Raw genomic sequence first — 19,796 nt, forward strand, 5'->3', positions numbered from 1 at the left:
CCGGGAGTGTCCAAGATCTCCCGTGAAAACTTGTCTAAACCAATCATGTGACGTCAGCTTTAAGCCACGGTGCAGTCGGGCAGTGTTGTAATCAAACCTTTTATATCGTGCCCCCCCCCCCCCCCCCCCCCCACCCATGATGGTACTTATAGGTGTACTGTTTGTACTGTCGTCTCCAGTAGTGAGTGCTGTTTAAACTACTCGCTTTATACACTGTTCAAACCGCTATCGATGCTGCTGTACTGGACTCTGGTTAATGTTGGGCTGTGATGTTGTACCAAACCAACAAATCACTGACCGTACCGTCGCTGTGCGGTACAACTAGCTGGCACAGTTCCCGCGCCGTACCGGCTGATGCCAAACATGATAACTATCACGATAACAAATGTTATCCGCGGTTATGTCCCTTTCATGGTGTAATTGACCAGAACACAGTGACACCCCCACCCACCCCGCCCACCCCCGCCCCTGTGTGTGGACGGCTAATGCTGTTGATTAAAGGTAATCAGCGCAGCCAAGTGTGTAATTACGTCATTTAGCCGGCCGTTTGATGTCCGGCACATGAAACAAACAAGACTTGTAATCTAGCCGGCAACCGGTTTATGTTACTTGTAACTTGTGCTGACACAAGTGCACCAAACTACAGAGACAAGTGCACCAAACTACAGAGACAAGTGCACCAAACTACGGAGACAAATGCACCAAACTACAGTCACAAGTGCACCAAACTACAGAGACAAGTGCACCAAACTACAGAGACAAGTGCACCAAACTACAGAGACAAGTGCACCAAACTACTGAAACAAGTGCACCAAACTACAGAGAAAAGTGCACCCAAACTACTGAAACAAGTGCACCAAACTACTGAAACAAGTGCACCAAACTACAGAGAAAAGTGCACCAAACTACTGAAACAAGTGCATCAAACTACAAACACAAGTGCACCAAACTATTGAAACAAGTGCACCTTAGCCCAGTCCTTACCTAACGTCAGATGCGCTATGTACTGAGTGCGGCGTACTATGTGCACTGGTAGCTAAGCCCCCCCCCCTCCCCCCCATTACCTTACTGGTGACGAGGACTCGTCTGTCAGAGTCCGCCATCCAAGCCCATACCACGTGACTTTGACAGTCCTGGTCCTGTGTGAGCCTGCCCTCGGTGTGGTGACGTCACGTCCAGACCTGGTCCGGCCAGGCTTGTGTATGACGTCACCCTGTAGGTGGGGTGGGGTGAATGGTGCTGTTAGCCTGGTGAGTGACTGGGGTTGGTTCAAAACTTACTGGAGAAATGTCTGTGAACGTCACATGACTCAGATTTGTAGAAATAGTTTCAATTTTAACTAGGCATGACACCAAACCCCATTTAAAATGTGATTTAACAAGACATACCCCACACCATAAAAAATTCTGGCTTCTAATGCAGGGTCCCACCGAACCCCCGTTGACCTCTAGTGCTGTGCCCCCATGAACCCCCGTTGACCTCTAGTGCAGTACCCCCAGTACGTCTAGACGCCCCATGATGGTTGCTTTTAACCGTGGAGCCATTGATACTAGATCTACCTGGACGGTCAATTCGTCGGGTTTAAATTAAAAATTTGGACGTTGAGAGTTAGTTACTGCAAACATAGTGTGTGTGTGGGGGGGGGGGGGGGGGGGGAGGGGGGGGTGTAGGGGGTGTATATCATCTTTGGTAGCGAACAGCGTGTTCCCAGGCCTGCTCACTGTATCGGTAATGTGTTTGGTCATACATATTGTGAGTTGGTAATTTGTATGGTCATACATATGTGAGTTGGTAATTTGTATGGTCATACATGTGAGTTAGTAATTTGTATGGTCATACATATGTGAGTTGGTAATTTGTATGGTCATACATATGTGAGATGGTAATTTGTATGGACATACATATGTGAGTTGGTAATTTGTATGGTCATACATATGTGAGTTGGCAATTTGTATGGTCAAACATATGTGAGTTGGTAATTTGTATGGTCATACATATGTGAGTTGGTAATTTGTATGGTCATACATATGTGAGTTGGCAATTTGTATGGTCATACATATGTGAGTTGGCAATTTGTATGGTCAAACATATGTGAGTTGGTAATTTGTATGGTCATACATATGTGAGTTGGTAATTTGTATGGTCATACATATGTGAGTTGGTAATGTGTATGGTCATACATATGTGAGTTGGTAATGTGTATGGTCATACATATGTGAGTTGGTAATGTGTATGGTCATACATATGTGAGTTGGTAATTTGTATGGTCATACTTATGTGAGTTGGTAATTTGTATGGTCATACATATGTGAGATGGTAATGTGTATGGTCATACATATGTGAGTTAAGTCTAAGGCTACCTACCTGCCTACATGCCCCCCCCCCCCCACGCATTACCAATGATCTCAGCATGTCTAGGGCCCACAGGGTCCCGATGAAGACATGATAGCACATCACCGTCGTTTGTTCCTATACACACGTTTTTATCACCAGACATCAAGGCGCGGGCAAACCATCCTAGTTGGTGCATGTACAGTTTTCACTTTATCCACACTCTATTGTCTTATAAAAACTTATTTCACCCCCCCCCCCTCCCCTATCCGTCAATAAAAGTTTTCTACAAGTCGATGTATGACACGTGATCAACACACGCGCTTTTCGAGCGGCTAATGCACGCTCTGTTGGCTCAAGCTTGGGCCATTGGCCAGGCAGGCGTGAGCCATTGGCCAGGCAGGCGTCAAGCAGACGGCGGCTGATATTCAACAAATTGTCCGGCTATGATTGACGTGAGATCAATCAATGCCCACCCCCTCACCTAATCCAGGTGAGCGGTGTTTAGCGCACGTGCATGGGTCCTGGTCACCATTACGACGTGTGAGTGGGGGTGCGTGTGGTGTTACTTAACACTCAGTCAACTAGTGGCACACTTGGCAAACTAGTGGCACACTTCTTCTACAGTCGGTGGTAGTGCCACTATGGATCCTGTTCAGATGGGCTGGAGTCTTTTGTAAAAGGCTGACAGGGTCACTGACACCGTGTCACCCTTATATGACTGACACTGATGTCACACTGACAACTATGCCAATGTCTGCCACATCACGTTCAAGGACTATCCACCACTGGCTGTGAGCGGAGTGGTAGATTCAGTTGTATGGAAACTGTGAGATGGTTGGATACATTCAAATCACGTGACTTCACTAAACGAACTGGTCAATTAACGCGTTTTAATCAGTCAGAACCCTAAAACTTAAAACATGGAATTCAATCTTCGTTGAAACAATCCAGAACAATCTTCTGAGAACATTTTTTTTACCATGGTGGTGTACGTAAGAAGTCAGGTAATTTATGTTTACATGTCGATCTGTATTGATGTAAAGGGATAATATATTTTACTTTATATATAGTCAAAAAAATGTGTAATCATATTTGAGGTAATTTTTTTTGTTCAAGGTTATTTAAACTAGATGTAATTAAGGATACTTATTTTAATACTGACGGTAATTTATAGCAAAATAAAAGTTGTATTATATAATAGTTTAAATTCATGCCTGATGTAATTTATTATCGTTTTTAAGGTGTACTATTTTTTATCTATCATGTGATATTCATAAATCAGGTAATTTATATTCGCATATCTTTTGTCCCGCCATAATCCCATCTCCCCAGCAGTGGGGCCACTAGACGACTCGACCGACTTGTCGCTTTACATTTTATTCTAATTTGGTTTTAATTCTGCAAGCTCAAGGGCGAAAAACCTGGCCACGTCAGACGTGTTAGCTGGCCAATATGCTCGCAGGCATGCCGGGTAATCAAATTGATGCAGGAGTGTGTTTAAAACAAACTGTACTGGGGATTAACACGCGCAAATAAAAATCCGGCTCGGAAAATAGAAAAGACGGATGACAAAACTAAAAACTGCTTTTTGCGTGCCATCTAGGCCCCGGCTGGGGGGTGAGCAAACACGCGCGCGTTCAGCTTGGGGAGGACGGGCTGTAATGGAATTTTCTCCACAAGTGGGAGGATGCAAATTGTGTGTCCCCCCGGGGCACTTCTCGACTCTGTGTGCTTATCTCATCTCTATCTCATCTCTATCTCATCAGTTTCTCCCTATCTCGTCGCCTGATTTCGCCGTACCTCACACACGTACCTCCCCTACCTCAAGCGTAAATTAATTTATACAGTAAAAAGACACCTGATCATAACGACCTCTCCAAAAAAAAAACAAAAAAAAAAAAACAACAACTAATCACCATGACCTCAAAATAAACAAAGAAAGCTGACCACCACGACCTCTCTCCAAAAAAACTGACCAACACGACCTTCCCCCAAAAAAAACTGACCACCTTAACCTCTCCCAAAAAAAACTGACCAACAAGACCTTCCCCCCAAAAAAAACCTGACCATCTTAAACCTCCCCCAAAAAAACTGACCACCACGACCTGTCCCAAAAAAAACTGACCACAACGATCTCTCCCAACAAAAAAAACTGACCATCTTAAACCTCCCCCCCCCCCCCCCCCAAAAAAAACTGACCACCACGACCTCTCCCACCCAAAAAAAAACTGACCACCACGACCTCTCCCCAAAAAAACTGACCACCACGACCTCTCCCACCCAAAAAAAAACTGACCACCACGACCTCTCCCCAAAAAAACTGACCACCACGACCTCCTAAAAAACTGACCACCACGACCTCTCCCCAAAAAAAACTGACCACCACGACCTCTCCCCCCCCAAAAAAACTGACCACCACGACCTCTCCCCCCCCCCCCAAAAAAAAAACTGACCACCACGACCTCCTAAAAAACTGACCACCACGACCTCTCCCCAAAAAAACTGACCACCACGACCTCTCCCCCCAAAAAAAAACTGACCACCACGACCTCCTAAAAAACTGACCACCACGACCTCTCCCCAAAAAAAACTGACCACCACGACCTCTCCCCCCCCCAAAAATACTGACCACCACGACCTCTCCCACTCAAAAAAAAACTGACCACCACGACCTCTCCCCAAAAAAACTGACCACCACGACCTCTCCCCCCCAAAAAAACTGACCACCACGACCTCTCCCCCCCCCCCCAAAAAACTGACCACCACGACCTCCTAAAAAACTGACCACCACGACCTCTCCCCCCCAAAAAAACTGACCACCACGACCTCTCCCCCCCAAAAAAACTGACCACCACGACCTCCTAAAAAACTGACCACCACGACCTCTCCCCAAAAAAACTGACCACCACGACCTCTCCCCCCCAAAAATACTGACCACCACGACCTCTCCCACCCAAAAAAAAACTGACCACCACGACCTCTCCCCAAAAAAACTGACCACCACGACCTCTCCCCCCAAAAAAACTGACCACCACGACCTCCTAAAAAACTGACCACCACGACCTCTCCCCCAAAAAACTGACCACCACGACCTCTCCCACCCAAAATTAAAAATTGACCACCACGACCTCTCCCCAAAAAAACTGACCACCACGACCTCTCCCCCCCAAAAAAACTGACCACCACGACCTCCTAAAAAACTGACCACCACGACCTCTCCCAAAAAAAACTGACCACCACGACCTCTCCCCCCCCAAAAATACTGACCACCACGACCTCTCCCACCCAAAAAAAAACTGACCACCACGACCTCTCCCCAAAAAAACTGACCACCACGACCTCTCCCCCCCCAAAAAAAAACTGACCACCACGACCTCTCCCCCCCCCCCCAAAAAAATACTGACCACCACGACCTCTCCCACTCAAAAAAAAACTGACCACCACGACCTCTCCCAAAAAAAAACTGACCACCACGACCTCTCCCCCCCAAAAAAACTGACCACCACGACCTCTCCCCCCCCCCCCAAAAAAACTGACCACCACGACCTCCTAAAAAACTGACCACCACGACCTCTCCCCAAAAAAACTGACCACCACGACCTCTCCCCCCCAAAAAAACTGACCACCACGACCTCCTAAAAAACTGACCACCACGACCTCTCCCCAAAAAAAACTGACCACCACGACCTCTCCCCCCCAAAAATACTGACCACCACGACCTCTCCCACCCAAAAAAAAACTGACCACCACGACCTCTCCCCAAAAAAACTGACCACCACGACCTCTCCCCCCCAAAAAACTGACCACCACGACCTCTCCCCCCCCCCCCCCCCCCCAAAAACTGACCACCACGACCTCCTAAAAAACTGACCACCACGACCTCTCCCCAAAAAAACTGACCACCACGACCTCTCCCCCCCAAAAAAAACTGACCACCACGACCTCCTAAAAAACTGACCACCACGACCTCTCCCAAAAAAAACTGACCACCACGACCTCCCCCCCCCCCCAAAAAATACTGACCACCACGACCTCTCCCACCCAAAAAAAAACTGACCACCACGACCTCTCCCCAAAAAAACTGACCACCACGACCTCTCCCCCCCCAAAAAAAAACTGACCACCACGACCTCCTAAAAAACTGACCACCACGACCTCTCCCCCAAAAAACTGACCACCACGACCTCTCCCCCCCAAAAATACTGACCACCACGACCTCTCCCACTCAAAAAAAAACTGACCACCACGACCTCTCCCACCCCAAAAAAAAACTGACCACCACGACCTCTCCCACCCAAAAAAAACTGACCACCACGACCCCTCCAAAAGAAACTGACCACCACGACCTCTCCCACCCCAAAAAAAACTGACCACTACGACCCCTCCAAAAAAAACTGACTACCACGACCTCTCCCACCCCAAAAAAAAACTAACCACCACGACCCCTCCAAAAAAAACTGACCACCACGACCTCTCCCACCCCAAAAAAAACTGACCACCACGACCTCTCCCACCCAAAAAAAAACTGACCACAACGACCTCCCAGATGAGACAGCACCCAACCAGGCCTGTCAGTGTGTCCATCACGCTGACATTGAGTTGGGCCCACGTTTTTTTTAAATAAGCTTCAGCTTTTTTCCTGGTGAACTGATGAACACATTGGCCTTTGCATCGGGCGTTTTTATCTTTATTATCTACCTACACCATATAATGTATAGTTGAACAGCCGTCAAGTGTAGCTTTAGTTCAAATAGTAATCGACAATAAACTTTTGTGAAACAGACTTAACTCCCTGAAACACCGCTAACCCTGCGAAACACCCCTAGCCCTGTGATACACCCTTAACCTAGTTGTCAAGCAAGTGGCCACTCTATGGCCAGCTGTACAAGTGGCCGGTGGTGTTTTCACATTAGGCCATCCAATACAACAATAGCTGTAACCTCTACAGTTTGAAAGGTGGTCAATATAACAGGTGAAGTAGAATTCACCTGAAATTCATAAATCGTGACATATAAGGGATAGTGTGGCTTTCTTGGCCAACCCGGAGTTAGGTATCGTCGCAGCTGGGTGGACTCAGGGAGACTCAAAGGACTCAAGTCCGGGGCTAGAACACGAGAGTTTAGGATTATCAGCTGGGTGCTCTACCACGCAGCCACCCCACCCCATACTAAACTGATTCATAATTACAAAGCTGGAAGGAAAACTTAAAATCCACGTGTAAAATAATTCGCCAAGGTTCGCCAGACAATTCTAGCGCAGCGAGAAACCATTTCCCAGCCGTCGTGCCATTGGCGCCCATCTCCCAGAATTCTTGCCATTGGCACCCATTTCCCAGATTTCGTGCCATTCATTTTTACAAGGCTCGATCAAGAAAAATGTCACACGCAGAATGAAATGCTGATTCAAAAAACATAACATTAGTTTTTATTGCGGAGGTGAAGTTGTTTGGTTCGGGGGAGCGAGACTCACGCGAGAGGTGTTGTATCACGTGATTAGGGTGTGGGGATGTGACTTCTTTAGTTAAGAGGGGTGAGGCTGATAGAGGCTTGGCGTGGTGTAGAAGCGTGTAACAAGTGATGGAGTGGGGTTTGAAAGTTTTAATGTCCCGCTGAGGCCGTGGTAGGGTGGACTCTCACATGACTGGCCAATGGTGTGGGGTGGGCAGATAACCCATCGCTTGCTGGGGTGGGCAGATAACCCATCTCTTGCTGGGGTGGGCAGATAACCCATCACTTGCTGGGATGGGCAGATAACCCTCACTTGTCGGGGTGGGCAGATAACCCATCACTTGCTGGGGTGGGCAGATAACCCATCACTTGCTGCGGTGGGCAGATAACCCAACATGAGATGGTGTAAATAGATAACCCAACACTTGCTGGGGTGGGCAGATAACCCAACACTTGCTGGGGTGGGCAGATAACCCATCACTTGTTGGGGTGGGCAGATAACCCAACACTTGCTGAGGTGGGCAGATAACCCATTACGAGATGGTGTAAATAGATAACCCAACACTTGCTCACGGCTTTGATGCACGTGCCGGCTAACCCAAACATGCAGTTCTCACGCTGGGACCTGCATGTCAAGTGGGTCACAGGGCGAGGTACTCACCATCAAGTCTACCGCACGATCCAACACCCACACACACACACACACATTGTGGGGGACAGACAAGGTAACACCCGTCTTGTGTGATACGGTTTTAATGACCCAAGGCGTTTCACAAAGTTGACCTCAACACGCTGACCTTACTGGATTTATTATTGACGTCACGTGATCGTTCACAAAAGGGGAGTGGCGATGTATGCACGTGATATGTGGGCGTTACTTGTGTGGGAGGTGTAGAAGTAAGCGAAAATGTGGTTGTTTGATATGTGGTATTACGTATGTGATGCGTGTGAGTGTGCGTACTCGTATTTGTGAATGTTTCTGTGTGTCAGATATGTTAGTATGTAATGGAAGCAAATTAAAATTTACCTTAAGTAGAGCAATGGTTCTTTGTACTGACCTGCCCTAACCCCACCACCTACCTGCCCCACCACCTACCTGCCCCAACACCTACCTGTCCCACCACCTACCTGCTGTAACACCTGTTCCTCCCCTCCCCAGATGCTGGCAGGCCGCCTGCCCCCCACCAGCCAGGAGTGCCACTATGAGAGTCTCGGCTCTCCCGAGTCCATGTCTGACGTTTCATCCTCCTCATCATCGGGCCTCCATCCCGGATACGCCCACTCTACTTCCTCTGGACACCATCACGTGCCTTCAAGGAGCCTGTCCTCACCCACCTCGCCACCACACGTGCCCTCGGCAGCGGCCTCGTTTTTCGCCAGGTAAGTGAACATCTGACACTGGTCTCTCGGTGTTTGTCTGACCCCTGTCTCTGTATGTCTGACCCCCCCCCCCCTCTCTGTACGTCTGACCCCCCTCTCTATACGTCTGACCCCTGTCTCTGTATGCCTGACCCCTGTCTTTGTCTACTGACACCAATTCTTTTGTTTATATTGATTGAACACAATAAACTAATATATAAACATTGATCCCCTTTAACACAATACTATGCGTTCATGCGTTCAACTGACGTTAAACGACAAAAAAGCTTATCTTCAACATGGAGGATGAACCCCAACATTGAATTCCCCCCTCCCTCCCCCAGTAACATGGAACTCAATGACCCAGTAAAAATAGCAGACGATTAAACGTTGCAATCTCCCAAGAAGGCCAAGTAAAAATGATCGATTATCAAAAAGCAATCAATGTTTTTTTTTGTGATCAAATATTTGAGGGCCATTTGGAGGTAGATAAACTCATTTATCTTTTATGTTCCGTTTGCTTGATTACTGCCTGTCAAATATTTAACGAAATTTTTGTTTGAAAATTTGATCTAATTTCGTCTTTTTAATGATCTCCTTTTTATGCAGGATAATCTACTTTTAAATCTTCTTCGTTAATACTTTGATATTTTTAAAGTGTTTAATTGAAATGATTGTTATTTTCTAAATATTCTACTTTGATATCTTGTGAAATGTCCTTGGAACTTAAGTCATGCAAAGATGAGATGACTGGTCAGTTGTTTGACACCCAATATACCCTGGTTAATTATCTCCCTTTACCCCCCCCCCCCCCCTCCCCACTGAAGTGTTACCCTGGTTAGAGTTTCGAGTTATTTTAGAGTTATGTTAGAGTTATGTTAGAGTTATGTTAGAGTTATGTTAGAGTTATGTTAGAGTTATGCTAGAATTATGTTAGAATTATGTTAGAGTTATGTTACAGTTATGTTACAGTTATGTTTGAGTTACGTTAGAGTTATGTTACAGTTATGTTACAGTTATGTTAGAGTTATCTCCCCCAAACTCCCCAGCCATTACTGCGTCATCAGAGGTTGACCCCTAACTGTCATACAGACAAATTTCTGGGCAAACTTTTCCCGAACTTTCATAATGCCCCAATCAATCTTCTTTATTTGGGCAATTATTCATTTGAAAAAAAAATTAGATGAAGAAAGTGTTGGATAATTTGTTGGATAGAACTCTAGTTGGGAGTCGATTGCTGTGTCCATTCTTGTGATGTGCATGTTTGGGTCGTAGTAACTGGCGCTGTAACGTCACGCTCGCCTGTCACGTTCAGGTCACGGTGTACGATTTGGTCACGTGATGTCACGTTGCTGTCACTCAAAGGTGTTGATTTGGGTTTTGTCACGGCTACATCATCGTCCACACTACCCACACGACACCAATCCACACGCCACCAACCCACGTGACCCATATACCAGCTACCCACACGCCACCAACCCACATGACCCACACGCCACCAACCCACATGACCCACACGCCACCAACCCACATGACCCACACTCCACCAACCCACATGACCCCCATGACCCACACGCCACCAACCCACATGACCCACACGCCACCAACCCACATGACCCACACTCCACCAACCCACATGACCCCCATGACCCACACGCCACCAACCCACATGACCCACACTCCACCAACCCACATGACCCACACTCCACCAACCCACATGACCCACACGCCACCAACCCACATGACCCACACTCCATCAACCCACATGACCCACACGCCACCAACCCACATGACCCACACGCCACCAACCCACATGACCCACACTCCACCAACCCACATGACCCACACGCCACCAACCCACATGACCCACACGCCACCAACCCACATGACCCACACGCCACCAACCCACATGACCCACACTCCACCAACCCACATGACCCCCATGACCCACACGCCACCAACCCACATGACCCACACGCCACCGACCCACATGACCCATACACCAGCGACCCACACGGCACAAACCCCCATGACCCACATGACCCATGACCCACACGCCACCAACCCACATGACCCACACGCCACCAACCCACATGACCCATACGCCACCAACCCCCATGACCCACATGACGCCACCAACGACCGGGAGAGATGTCGAGGCTATAATTAACACTCGCCTGTGACGTCTGGCATTTGTCGCTCGCGCCAGAGACGCCGTGCTTGTTGTTCATTGGTCTAATAAAAGCAAGGGATCGTGACGTCACGGCCATGTGACTTCCGTCTTCAGCTTTTGAGGATGGGAAAAAGACAGTCAGGGAAGAGTTTGAACATGGCTGTAATTGAATTACCTTCTGTCAGGGGACAGAACCGGACCCTGGGTGATTATCTCTTACCGGGGGTTATGGGAAGTGGATTTCAAGGGGTAAATGTATCCTCGACCCGCCTCGTTAGATGTAAACATGTCAAAGGTCATTACAATCATGTAAACAAGCTCACCACAATCATGTCTATAGCAGGAGGGTGAGTACGTATCAAAGATGGAACACAACGCACGTGATTTCGGCCAGGGTAACCAGAGCCACTCCCACCCCACTCCCACCCCAGCGGGCGGGGCGGCGAAGGTTGTACGGGAAGTCCCGATGATCACTGACGTCATGGCCCGGCGATCTAGCGCGTTTGTCTTTGAACACGGCCAATAGTGTTTGGAGCTGTTCACATGACGATGTTCACATGAAGGGAACGCACTGTTGCCGCGCTCAGTGAGAAGTTCAGTTAAACACCCGGTCTTCAATAACCTGACCCTACAACAGTCACAATCACCCAGCCCACAATCATACAGACCTACCCCCCCCCCCTCCCAGCTGCAATCATACAGACCTACCCAATCCTGACCATAATCAAACAGACATACCCATCCCTTCCCACAATCATTTTCAGATTACAAAATCATTTACCACATCAGATAACGCGGCGGCGACAAATCTAGCAGGCAGACCGGTTTTATTGCCGGCAGACCGGCTTTATTGCCGGTAAAATGTGTCACGGGGACGCCGGGGATGATGTAATCGCTGAAGCGTGACAGAGCTACAAGGTGTGACAAAACACCTTAATTACATTTACCTGTCGTTGGTGTTCAATGGCGTTCAACCGGCGGAAGTAATCAGGTAAATGCGAGACAATCTCGCATTACAAATGGCGTTTGGTGGTAGTTGTAGCAGCTGGGTTGGGCTGGTTTTATTAGTCGAGGTTGGTTTTTTTTTTTTTAGTTTTTTTACCAGCTGCAACCCTTCAGCGATCTGTCAGAAGTGCCGATATGTTAGAAGTGCCGATATGTTAGAAGTGCCGTTTTTTTTTCAAAAGTGCCGATATGTCAAAAGTGCCGATATGTCAAAAGTGCCGATGTGTCAAAAGTGCCGCACTGTTAAAAGTGCCTATATATGAGAAGTGCCGATCTGTTAGAGGTGCCGATATGTCAGAAGTGCCGAGCTATTTTTCTGGCACTAAAGAAGCGAGCCTCGAGATATCTCAGGCAGACTGTAACGAACCGCGAAAAAAAAAACCCAACACATTCGTCATTCCCAATTGCTGCATCAGCTATGTGTGAAATGTCAACAATCCTCAGACAATCATCCTCGCAAGGTCCTAATTAGCTCGTATAATTAAATCTTACAAGTAATGCCTTTTCTGCCAGTCCTGCTGGCTCCGTGTCCGCGCATGCGTGAATGCAACTACGCTACATTCGTGTTTTCTTCCCTCTTTTATCACACGTCAGCTCACACGTGTACCCGTACCCCCCCCCCCCCCCCTTCCTTACCTGGGGAGCCGCCCTCTTAAGTAAACCCCCGTGCTCACCTGCCCATAATCCAATAGTCGCAAACACGCGCAAAGTGCGACTTCCGCCATAAGATTGGCCAACATTTTTTCCCCCTATTCCGTGTTTTTGTTATTTCATCATTTATTGTTTCTCACAGTTGAGTATATTTGCTCACATCACCGCCGTTTGAAGGCGGAATTTTAAACGGAATCGTGCTCACGTTCTCCAAACAAGCGTCTTGTGGCCTTGCGCGCCAAATTATCGTTTATTAATACCTTTGTTCCCAGCCCATACAATGCGCATGTGCAGACGCTAAGTGCTCTTACGCATGACCATTGCGCATTAGATCCCGAGCGGGGGAAAAAAGTCGGTTCAAGGATTTGATCCTGGGAATGTTTTTCCCCGTTGGTAAATTTTGTTCACACGCCAGGGGTTAATAACGGCCGGTACAGGGTTAACTGCAACACGAGCATTAAACACTGAGGCGTTAAAACAAATCTCTCCGAGGGCCGGTTCTAGACCTCGTTCCCACGGCTAAGATGGCGTTCAATCATGTTGGTGAGTGGCGGGTGGGGGGGGGGTGGTCGCCCCATTCACTGCTCACATATCGTTGTTTTTTTTTCAACTGGAATCTTTGTTACGTAACAGATTATGAAAACGCGCAAATTGCTTTGTTGGTGGTGAGAGTTGGGCGGTGAAGCGTGACGTATTGTGGTTACTGGTGAGTCACACCGTGAAAAGATACTTTTTTAGTTTAGCTACCACGGGAGGTGGCGGCAATGGACGGTCTGTTTAAATTGTTGGATTTGTTAGAGATGGAAGCCACTGAGGCGGAAACCATGTGTCTGACAGATGACACATGACAGACGACACATGACAGACGACCCATAACAGACGCCCCATGACAGACGACACAGACGACCCATGACAGACGACCAATGACAGACGACCCATGACAGACGACAAAGACGACACAGACGACCCATGACAGACGACACAGACGACACAGACGACCCATGACAGACGACCCATGATAGACGACCCATGACAGACGACCCATGACAGACGACCCATGACAGACGACAAAGACGACCCATGACAGACGACCCATGACAGACGACCCATGTCAGACGACACAGACGACCCATGACAGACGACAAAGACGACACAGACGGCCCATGTCAGACGACACAGACGACCCATGACAGACGACCCATGACAGACGACCCATGACAGACGACACAGACGACCCATGACAGACGACCCATGACAGACGACACAGACGACCCATGACAGACGACCCATGACAGACGACCCATGACAGACGGCTGGTAAGCCATAGACAACTGGTGCAGACAGAGTTGGTTGGTCTGTGATATGGGCCGCTACCCGTGCCTGCTTAAGTCCCTTGTTTTGAGTTGTGTCTTGACTGGAGCCCCGATCAATTATTTGCTTGACAAGATGCATAACTCGTGTCTTTTCAATGGACGCGTTACTTCCCCTTTCTCTCCAAACTTATCTGGAAGGATAAAAAGAGTCAGTTGAGTTAAGCGTGGGACCACAGTCTTGTGAGTTGACAGGGGAGGGGCTTGTACTTGCAGGATGGGGGTGGGGTCATACTTGCAGGGGGGGGGGGTCATGCGGAGTTGAGGGTTATACTTGCAGGGTGGGGGTGGGGGCTATCACTTGCAGGGTCGGGGATTATACTTGCAAGGTGGGGGTGGGGGGTTATACTTGCAGGGGGGGGGGGGGTCGGGGTTATACTTGACTAGCATGAGGGGAGGGGGTGGAAATATAGCTGCAAGGATGGAAGAGATGAGGGAGTGTAGATTCAACAGTTACGGGTGGCGGAGGGGGGGGGGTGTAGCTCCATTACTTGCAGGGTGGGAGACAGCACTTGACGTAAGAAAAAAAAATCAATTCCATCTTGCTTGTGTTCACTGTAGACTGTCTGTCATCTGTCATTCTGTCAGACATAACTTCATTAAAAAACAAAATAACGCCCTGCCGTTTATGTCACGGTATTGCATGAGTGTCTTCGTCTGTCACAGACGTGATTGTGTTTGTGTGTTTGTGTGTCTGTATGTGTTAGTAAGTGAATTAATTTTGAATTTCTTTTTATCACGCCCTTATCATTTTGTGTACTCCAATTTAAATTGTATGTAATCTGACGTTTTTTGTCTGTAATACAGAAAGAGTCATTTAAGAAATTACCTTGTCAGGAACCCAACCCTTACCTTTATTTACCTTTTTCCTCCCTACCCCAGTGTGAAGTTCTAGTTGACGTTCTGTCAGTAGAAAACAAAATAGTGACCCGTACAAAAGATTGAGTTGTTTCCCCTGACCACAGTCGTGTCCCCTGAATAGAGTTACGTCCCTTTGTGACGAGTGTCCCCGTGTATCCTGTCTATTCTTAGTGCCGGCCTGTAGTCATGTTGGATTATTTATGTGCCACTGTCCTGCTGGTTGCCATGGTGACATTTACTTGAGCCGGGTCTGACACCGAGGCTTGGCCCTACCCTAAGTCACGTGACACGCGGGATATACTACTGACATTTGCCTCATGACATTTGTCTGGTGACATTACTCTGGTGACAGTTTGTCTGTCAGTCTGTCGCAGGCTACTTACAGGAGAATTCGGCAAGTAGGGTAGGGCAGAGGAGGGGGGGGGGTCTGCATAGTGTAGAACTTTCACATTTGACCCCTGACCTGGCAGTGTGTCTGACCACATCCACCCTGTAGTGATCACTGACTTTGCCCCCCTCCCCAATCCCCCCCCCCAACACACCGCACATGATTATTAATTCCACCCGTACCTTCATCTCCTCCATGTAATTACTCTATCCATTAACCGGCAATGTCCGGCTACTACGTCACCTAATCTCTACCAACAAACCGGCAACTAAGGGGGATAACCTGTAGGATTTAGACCAGAATGTCCTCCCTTTGATATATTGATTTCCTCCCCTCTCACCCCCACTGTCTCTTCCTTTAGGGACATAGTACAAAAGCTGTGTCTAGACATATGGGTATTTCATTATGCCAAATTTCACTTCAGTGGTCTCCCATAATGCCATATTGCGTCAACAGGGAGGCGACTTGACGCGAACTAATAGATTGGTATACCGCTAGAGTTATGGTCCCTCGGAGACCATTTTCTGAGCTTACATTGGCAAAATATGCAGAGTGGATCAAAAGCCATCATTCTGGCTTCTTCCCAGTCCGCTCGTTTGGTTAGTTATTTGTCTGGGCCGTAACTCTGGTAATTGGTCACTTGTGGGACCACGTCCTAATGATGTGGTCAATGTAGGACCACAACATCCTAATTATAGGATAACAACAGGCTAATTATAGGACCACAACATCCTAATTATAGGACCACAACATCCTTACTAGACCACAACATCCTTATAGGACCATAACATCCTAATTATAGGACAACAACATCCTAATTATAGGACCACAACATCCTAATTATAGGACCACAACATCCTTACTGGACCACAACATCCTAATTATAGGACCACAACATCCTAATTATAGGACCACAACATCCTAATTATAGGACAACAACATCCTAATTATAGGACCACAACATCCTAATTATAGGACCACAACATGTTAATTACAGGACAACAACATCCTAATTATAGGACCACAACATCCTAATTATAGGACCACAACATCCTAATTATAGGACAACAACATCCTAATTATAGGACAACATCCTAATTACAGGACCACAACATCCTAATTATCGGACCACAACATACTTATAGGACCATAACATCCTAATGATGTTGTCACACGTAGGACCACAACATCCTAATTATAGGACCACAACATCTAAAGTGTGTGTTCACGTGAAGGACCACACCATACGACCACCCACAGCATCCCTGCCCCGGCCACCATTTACTGACCTTTGAACCAACCCGGTCACTGAGTCTTGTAGATACCACGGCCTACTTTACACCACCTGAACTGACCACAACAACTGCATACTTGTGATTTACGTCTGTCTTGGGTGCCAGACATGCTCTACGGTAGACCACGCTGAACTCTCCGGTCATTTCTTCAATACCAGGCACTAGCCTACAGATACCTACACAACCTACAGAAACCTACACAGCCTACAGAAACCTACATAGCCTACAGAAACCTACACAACCTACATAGCCTGCAGTAGCCTACCTTTCTCAACCGATGTTTTAAAAGCCTAGTTGTACTTACCATATGTGCCAGCCCAGCAATGCCCCCCCCCCCTTCATTATTTCATTATCCCCGCAGTTTTTGCCTCGTCTGTTAAAGATTTCGTTGTCGTCCCTCTTCGACCCCCACCTCCCCGACCCCCACCCCGTTATGCACTTAGAAAATGAATGACCTCTCAACGTGCATTCAATTATTTTGTCCTATAACCCCTCCAGGGATAAGGTGTCTGGTGTGTTATCACGTGTAAGTATATATGTATATGTCGCGTATATCTGTGTGTGTGTGATTATGATTTAGTGTATGATTTGGACGATTGTGTTTTTCAGTAGCGTGTATGTGTGTTGTTATCGTGTTTGTTTATGTTTTTGTATGTGTTATGTTAAAGTGTGTGTTGCTCACACATGTTATAGTATTTATGTGTGTTTTAGCTCATAGTGTGTGTGTGTGTGTGTTTTAGCCCAGTGTGTGCGTGTGTATGTTCTTGCTTGTTTGTCGGTCTCTGTTTATCGTGTGTATGTGTTTTTGTGTTCCTCGCGTGTGTGTGTTTGTGTTTCTCGAGTGTGTGTGTGTGTGTGCGTGCCGTGTGTAGATGATTTCGACAGCGGTTTCTTGCACCGAATGACCCCGCTGTAAAAAAGTGATGAGTTCAACTAATTGATTTGTGAATACTTGAGTGGCAAACAATTATAAGAGCTCGAGGTTACGCGCGGGTGGAATGTAGGCGCTCATATTTAAGGGTATCATCAGGTCTAGTTGTGGTATGTGATAGGGTCTAGTTTGTGGTATGTGATAGGGTCTAGTTTGTGATATGTGATAGGGTCTAGTTTGTGATATGTGATAGGGTCTAGTTTGTGATATGTGATAGGGTCTAGTTTGTGATATGTGATAGAGTCTAGTTTGTGGTATGTGATAGGGTCTAGTTTGTGATATGTGATAGAGTCTAGTTTGTGGTATGTGATAGGGTCTAGTTTGTGATATGTGATAGGGTCTAGTTTGTGATATGTGATAGGGTCTAGTTTGTGATATGTGATAGGGTCTAGTTTGTGATATGTGATAGGGTCTAGTTTGTGATACGTTATAGGGTCTAGTTTGTGATATGTGATAGGGTCTAGTTTGTGATATGTGATAGGGTCTAGTTTGTGATATGTGATAGGGTCTAGTTTGTGATATGTGATAGGGTCTAGTTTGTGATATGTGATAGGGCCTAGTTCTGGTACATGTGTTACGTAGTTGTGCAGCCAATTCGTGACGTGATTGTGTAGCCAATTTGTCACGCCAATGTGTCACGCGATTGTGTAGCCAGTATGTCTCGTGATTGTGTGACCAATGTGTCACGTGATTTTGTAGTTAATGTGTCACATGGTTGTGTAGCTTATGTGTCACGTGATTGTGTAGCCAATGTGTCACGCCAATGTGTCACGTGATTATGTAGCCGATGTGTCACGTGGCTGTGCAGCCAATGTGTTGCGTGATTGTGTAGGAAATGTGTCACGCCAATGTGTCACGTGATTTTGTAGTTAATTTGTCACATGGTTGTGTAGCTTATGTGTCACGTGATTGTATAGCCAATGTGTCACATGATTGTGTAGGAAATGTGTCACGCCAATGTGTCACGTGATTTTGTAGTTAATGTGTCACATGGTTGTGTAGCTTATGTGTCACGTGATTGTATAGCCAATGTGTCACATGATTGTGTAGGAAATGTGTCACGCCAATGTGTCACGTGATTTTGTAGTTAATGTGTCACATGGTTGTGTAGCTTATGTGTCACGTGATTGTGTAGCCAATGTGTCATATGACTGTGTAGCCAATGTGTCACGCCAATGTGTCACGTGGCTCTGTAGCCAATGTGTCACGTGACTGTACAGCCAATGTGTGATGATTTCGCCATGCAGGCGACCCAATGCAGCCCTGGATCACGTCGCAATCAGGGGATCAATCGCCTCCCTCAATACGTGTATCGATCCCTAACTGCTGCAGGTCTTTGGGTTCGATAAATGAGGCGTGGCGCAGGCCTGGACTCAATGGTTCCTTCCACGCCAGTGATTTCTCTCCTCCTCTCTCCCCTTCTCTAGCTTTAGCCAGCTTGTGAGAATACACGCCTCTAGTGTTGGGGTGAGTCTACGTGGTGCTAGTTTTAAGGGTGGTGCTGGTGCTAGTTTTAATGGTGGTGCTGGTGCTAGTTTTAATGGTGGTGTTGGTGCTAGTTTTAATGGTGGTATTGGTGCTAGTTTTAATGGTGGTGTTGGTGCTAGTTTTAATGGTGGTGTGTGTGTGTGGGGGGGGGGTGTAAGTTGCTCCAACAATAGACAGAAATTACGGCGTGTTTACAGTGTTATTGGGGTAGTCAAGTTGATCGTCGGAATAAGTCACAGACAAAAACACTGCCACAAATGTGTATTTGCATGGAATTTGTTAAAACATTTCTTTTATTAAATGTTCAGAAAGTGTAAATGAATAGACGATTAATTAAATGTACCCTAGTGTGCGTAGACTGTATAGATATAGTAATATTTATGACACACGTAAAAATATGTAGTATGTATGGCGGTCCATGGGGTAGGTGTAGTAGAACTCACCTGTTTCTGTGAGCACGGCATACGAAGAGATAGTGTGTCAGGTACTACATA

At 47.0% G+C, this 19,796-nt stretch overlaps 1 protein-coding gene across 3 annotated transcripts in view; it reads left to right on the forward strand.

Moving 5' to 3' along the window:
* Positions 1-19,796, forward strand: part of LOC131953407 (kinesin-like protein KIF26B) — a 183,052-nt gene that overhangs the window by 53,444 nt on the left and 109,812 nt on the right. For all 3 annotated transcript variants that reach the window (XM_059316569.1, XM_059316571.1, XM_059316570.1), the window contains exon 7: positions 8,941-9,161. In XM_059316569.1, coding sequence (XP_059172552.1) covers positions 8,941-9,161 — 221 coding nt within the window. The remainder of the gene's footprint in view (positions 1-8,940; positions 9,162-19,796) is intronic.

Source organism: Physella acuta, unplaced genomic scaffold (genome assembly GCF_028476545.2).
Source record: "Physella acuta isolate Inbredline_101_S28 unplaced genomic scaffold, ASM2847654v3 ptg000920l, whole genome shotgun sequence".
Taxonomy (NCBI): Eukaryota; Metazoa; Mollusca; class Gastropoda; family Physidae; genus Physella; species Physella acuta.